Source organism: Saccostrea cucullata, unplaced genomic scaffold, assembly GCF_032062105.1.
Source record: "Saccostrea cucullata isolate Sc308-1 unplaced genomic scaffold, CSIRO_AGI_Scuc_v1 ctg3227, whole genome shotgun sequence".
NCBI classification, from domain to species: domain Eukaryota; kingdom Metazoa; phylum Mollusca; class Bivalvia; order Ostreida; family Ostreidae; genus Saccostrea; species Saccostrea cuccullata.
This window is the reverse complement of record NW_026933237.1, coordinates 51437-57436: the sequence shown is the minus strand read 5'-3', so window position 1 is coordinate 57436 and position 6000 is coordinate 51437. Positions and strand designations below refer to the sequence as shown.

General features: G+C 33.5%; 1 protein-coding gene across 1 annotated transcript in view; it reads left to right on the top strand.

Moving 5' to 3' along the window:
• The first annotated feature begins 39 nt into the window (after positions 1-39).
• The window catches only part of LOC134237758 (major surface trophozoite antigen 11-like), a 30133-nt gene continuing 24172 nt past the window's right edge, over positions 40-6000 (top strand). Inside the window, exon 1 of the mRNA XM_062719905.1 lies at positions 40-515. Within this exon, the coding sequence (XP_062575889.1) occupies positions 40-515 (476 nt within the window). The remainder of the gene's footprint in view (positions 516-6000) is intronic.

Below are 6000 nucleotides of genomic sequence, written 5' to 3'. Positions count from 1 at the left end.
ATTCCGAGAAAAGTGTTATAGCTTTCATGGGAAAAAGAAATGTTCCTTGCTCTGAGTGATGACTATCTGGGCACTGAATATGTAGTCCCGGTATACCACGATATCACATGGAGGAGTATCCTGGGATTGGGCAACCCGACTAACGATGATATAACTGTCAGCTTAAAATTCCCTGAAAAAAGAAACTTCGAAGGAAACTTGTGTCCAAATGAGACGTTGGACCTGACTCTGCAGAGTTACGAAACAGAATCTCTAACATACAGCTGTGATATAACAGGAACGCGAATTGTTTCTTCAGAAAAGCTGATCGTTTACACAGCAAGTATACCATTGAGCAACTCAGGAGGAGCAGAATATCTTCTGGAACAACTGTTACCAATCACCTTGTGGGGAACGCATTACGTGGTGGTCCCTTTAGGAGATCGTCCTTACGGCAATGTATTGACGATTGTGACTGCTATTGACGACACGACAATCCATATTTCAGGGTATGATTTTGTCACCATTCCGAACAAGTATGATAGGATCCAAAGAAACTACTATTATTTTTTTGACTCTCTAATTTTGTGCACGCGATTTCTTCTTCTTATTAAGAAGACTACTGGATGGAATGACATGTGTGCGCGAATTTTTCAGTGAAGATGTGTTGTTAGATGAACTTGATCTATCTGAGCGATTTTTTGGAAATTCTTTTTGGTGCCAAGTTACGGGACATTTCCTGATTTTAAAATGACATTTTGTCTGTGGTTAATCTCCAGAACGGTAAAAGATATCAATGTGAAACTTTCAGGGATTATAGATCGTGATATATACTATCCAGGACGCAACCTTTCGTTCGTCGTCAATACTTCCTGTCGTTAGGAGATGCGAATTGAAAAAATCGTATTTTCTAACTTTTTTGTTTTCCAATAGTTTTTATTTATTTTTGGAATATTAATAGAGACCTTTCTATTGATGCTTACTATATCAGTTGTTTGATTATTGGTTAATCTGAACTCTAGATATTAATATTTGAAAATCTGAAGCGGGCCCAAGATTGCGGCTGCCTCTGTCAACTCCGCCATTTCGCGAGTAGGGGTTTATGGAGGCAGCTGAGCGTTTGATTAAACGATTCTGATATAAGGATACATGAAATGTAAAAAACTACTTCGACTCTCACGTAGTAGTGAAATGGTTGGAGGAGTTACGTCCCGTTACTTGTTTATATTATAATAGCTAATCAATGTAAATATTGTTATTAATTGGTCAATTGACAAAAGAATTATACTAGTATTATTGATAAATGATGTTGTGTTAGAAAATAATAATAGTGTTGCCAAAAGAAAGGCAGTCTGTTGTATTTTATCAATATGATATCTGATAACTTATGATCATTGATTAATTTGAGTTACAAGGGGGCAGTACAGCCCACTGGTTTGTGTCTTCACTTTTGGTACAGAAACCGATTGGTTTATCAATCAAATCGAATTGTGCAAAGTTACTGTAGTTTGTGACTTGTTAAAATATAGTTGTGTGACGTTAGCTATAGGTTTGTCATTAGGACAGAGAAGCTCTTACAAAGTTAAATCATACTGTGTAAGTATATTGTAGCTACTTGGCTAGAGTTAAAATGTCAACTTGGTAAGCAGTAAGACACCAAGCAGGTGTTAAAGGCTAAATCAAGAGGCACCAGGCAGGTGGCTGTTGACTCATATAGTCAGTTGTATAGTGAGGCAATTGTCATATGGCACCAGGCAGGTGCCGGTATTAACTGAAGATATATAATTGTACAAAGCACTTAGGTCATTTGATTTAAAGACACCAGGCAGGTGTCATATTATTATCTGTATATATTGCATTCAATCGTATCCCCAGTAAAACTTGGTAATCCGAGCACGGACGTACTGACCGCTCAGGTCCGACACGTTACAGTAGTAAGTTGCAATTGAGTGTCAATCTTAAAACTTAATTTCCGTTTCACTGCTTTAGTGTAACTGGGCTAGATATGATATGTAATGTGTATAATGTGTTACATATACTTTCTTAACGTCGAAATAAAATAAAGGCGCTAAGAATGTTTTATTTTTTTAATTTAATTGAAGCTTTCATACCTATTTAATAGATCAGTCCAAAGAAAAGGCGCGAATATTTACTCGTGGCGTTTGGCGCGAAATTATGAATGCTTTTTATAATTCTTAGACAGGTGAAATGTTGCAAAAGTACCGTATACACAAGTATATTTAGAGCAGTACTCCCAATAGCTTAATGGTTAGCGCGTTGGGGATATAAAAGTAAAAAAAAAAAAAAGCGCATTCACGTTGGCGACATGGTTTCAATCCTCCTTGTGACCAAAATTTTGAATCTCTTTTCAGCTCGATTTTACGTGGGTTTCTTTTCCTAAAACGGACGGAAGACCTCTCGTTGCTCGCAACGAGATCGTATCTAGTTATTATTATTATTCTTTTTATTATTTTTTTTCCAAAATTTTGTGCACGCGATTTCTAGACCTTGGAATTATGAAATTTTCAGCGATGTGTCTATTGTTTCTGAGCGATTTTTTGAAAATTCTTATCTGGTGCCAAGTTACTTTCCTGATTTTAAAATGACATTTTGTCTTCGGTTAATCTCAAGAACGGTACAAGATATCAATGTGAAACTTTCGGGATTTAGATTTTACTATCCAGGGCCGACCTTTATTATTATTATTATTATTATTATTATAAAAGCGTATTTTCTAACTTTTTTGTTTTCCAATATTTTTTATTTATTTTTGGAATATTAATAGTGACCTTTCTATTGATGCTTACTATATAAGTTGTTTGATTATTGGTTAGTCTGATTCTGATATTAAATTTTCACAGTCGATGCGGCTGCCTGTCATCCGCCATTTCGAAGGGGTTTATTCCGGCAAATTAAACGATTTTAAGGATATATGAAATGTAAAAAACTACTTCGACTCTCACGTAGTAGTGAAATGGTTAGGAGTTACGCCCCGTTACTTGTTTATATTATAATAGCTAATCAATAAAAATATTTTAATTAATTGGTCAATTGACAAAAGAATTATACAAGTATTATTGATAAATGATGTTCTGTTAAAAATTTAGTGTTGCCAAAAGAAAGACAGTCTGTTGTATTTTATCAATATGATATCTGATAACTTATGATCATTGATTAAGTTGAGGTACAAGGGGGCAGTGCAGCCAACTGGCTTGTGTCTTCAGTTTTGAACAGAAACCAATTGACTGCCGTCATATGAAAAGGGCCCTTTTTTTGACGTCACAATGCTCAGAAAACGACGTCAAAGTCGCGGTATTGTAAACACGGAAGTAATTTTTGTTGACTGCATTTTGTAAACAAGAAATAAAACTGAATTTCAAAGCGTAACAAAAGTTTAAAACTTGATGCGGGCATTTTTTAATTGGTATATGATATTATTACAATTTAGTACGTAAATTTATTCATAATTAAGTATTTAACTTGATGTAGATATACGGAGCATTGGGCATTCACATTGCTAGCTATGAAACAGCGATTAAAACGATGTTTATGCATGAATAAATTAAAGATATTGCATATTTGTTTTCTGAGCAATTTACAAATGCTTAAATTTAAATTCATGTTAAGAAGTCTTGATACTTAAAGGTATATTCCATAAACATGTATATTTTTTTTCAGAGAGAGAGAGAGAGAGAGAGAGAGAGAGAGAGAGATCTATGCATATATAGTAATTACCGTTCTTATAAGCGCTACTTTTTTTCCTGAAAATACATATACCATAATTTAGAAGTATTTATCCATGGTAATTTTAACCCATAGTTTATCATACTGATATACCCCGATAACCAACTCTCGGTACACTGTCGATTTTAAAATGTGTGTTAAAAAAACGGGGGGTTAAGAAGACAAGCCAAAAGATCTCCGAATAAAAAGACACAATCACTCTTTGATTGAATAGAGATGCTGGTAACATGGGCGATCCAAAAATTTTACATAAACAAATATTTTTTTTTACTAAATTAACAGTAATAGAATATGCTAAGGGAAAAAATACGGATGATGGAGAAGCCACGAAAATTTTGCTAAAATAAATTTCGTTTCAAAAATTAATTTAAAATGATCAAATAAATACATTCAAAGAAATTGTATGGTAAAAATTAATATTGTTTCAAATTTCTGAAATTGTTCCGATGAAATGAATGGATGAAATCCCACTGGAACCTATTTTGCAATATGTTAAGAAATTAAATACAGCTATTGTAGACTTTTCCCAAAAGCATTATACCCAATGTTGAAGAAATTAACAATATTACATCGACAGTGATATTATGAATGAGGATATCTTAAACCAAAGGGGAAAAATATAGACTAAGCAAAAAGACGTACGAATTTCTGGATAACATCAAATACATCACTGAAAGAGCAAACGTATGTGACAAATTGTTATGGGTGTAATTTCCAAAAGTTATGAAAATGTTTAAAATCTTTAAAAACTTTAATGAGCGTGAAATATATCACTGACTATTCAATTCATGATTTGAAATAAATAAGTTACATTCTGCGTTGAAATCTTTAACTCTGATACATGTATCAAAATATCCCGCATATCTCGACATTGATTTCTTAAAGTTCCAAGATAAAACTTTATATCATAATCTTAACATGACTCTACGGAAAGAAATTAATAAACAAACACATATTCTTCTATTAAATAAAATATTGGCCGTTACGGTCGCACGCAAGTAGCAACGGGGGTTAGGGGGTGTACATTGAAAGTCCCCCCCCCCCCACCTCCACACACATACACACTTTTTGTTGCAGCATAGTCAAATTTGTGCACTATAGGGCAAAAGAATAAGGCACTGTATTATGTTTGATTAAGAAAAAAATTGATACTGAAAGAAGACTGAACCTACCCCTCGCTTCCCCAACGGCGAAATTGGATTCAAGTTTCGACACACACACCCGTTTTTTGGTTGAGTAGGTTTTTTAAGGTAGATTTCTTTTTTCCTGACTGACCCCCACCCCCACCCCTCTTTTTTAAACGAGTTGTGTGGGGATAGGCGAAGGTACGAGTCAAATGTTTTTTTTTTTTTATTTTGATATGTTTGGTATTACTATGTTCTGAAGAAATAACTCGGGGAAAATGGTTTGCCTAAATATTTTCAGCAAAAGAGAGTCAAACTAGAGCGGTATACTATTACTTAATTAACAGCATTAACTAATGTTGGACGTAATAGTTCATAACTGGATAAGACAATCGCATCGAAATGTGAAAAAACTTATAAGGTATCAAGTTAATTAGCCATTGTCACGGAGGAAAATGAGTAGATGACTGTTCGTGGCCTTAAGAAAATTGTTTTGCTTGTCAAGTAAAACTTGGTGGTTGAAAGTGCCCACAACTGAAAAAAATATAGCTACCCCCCACCCCACCCCCACCCCCCGTCCCCCACTGAAATGGCTTCCTAAGGGGCTGCCCTTAAATATTTCTTTTGTTTCAATAGATTTCTCAAAATTTAAAACAGCAAATTCCCAGATTAAATTATACAATATTATATATAAATCATTTTTTGAGATCATAGTAACGGTCCTTCAGCAGAAAAAATTCTAACCGAATTTAATTGTAATTTACTTTTTAAAAAAAACAAGAAGTTAAAAGATAAATTGAGGAAAATTCAAGGCTGTTTCCTAAAATTCATTTGTCCTTTATTTGCCTATTTAGTAGGTTTCCATAAAAGCCGTTTTATATAAACAATGGAAACCTCTTTAAACATTTTCAATAAAATATTCAAAAATATTTTTAAAATCCGATTGTGGTAAATCATTTTTTTGAATGTTTAAAATAAACGTTTTAAAAAAATCTACATATCTTGGCGTATCTAAATTTATTATTTCTCAATTGAATTCTTCGGTGATACAGAAAATACATGGTGTTTTTTTATCGTAACAGTTATAGGGAATAAAGATACGTGCGTGTGTGTTTATTATGCTTTTATAAGATTTTTTTTAATTTTGTGCTTT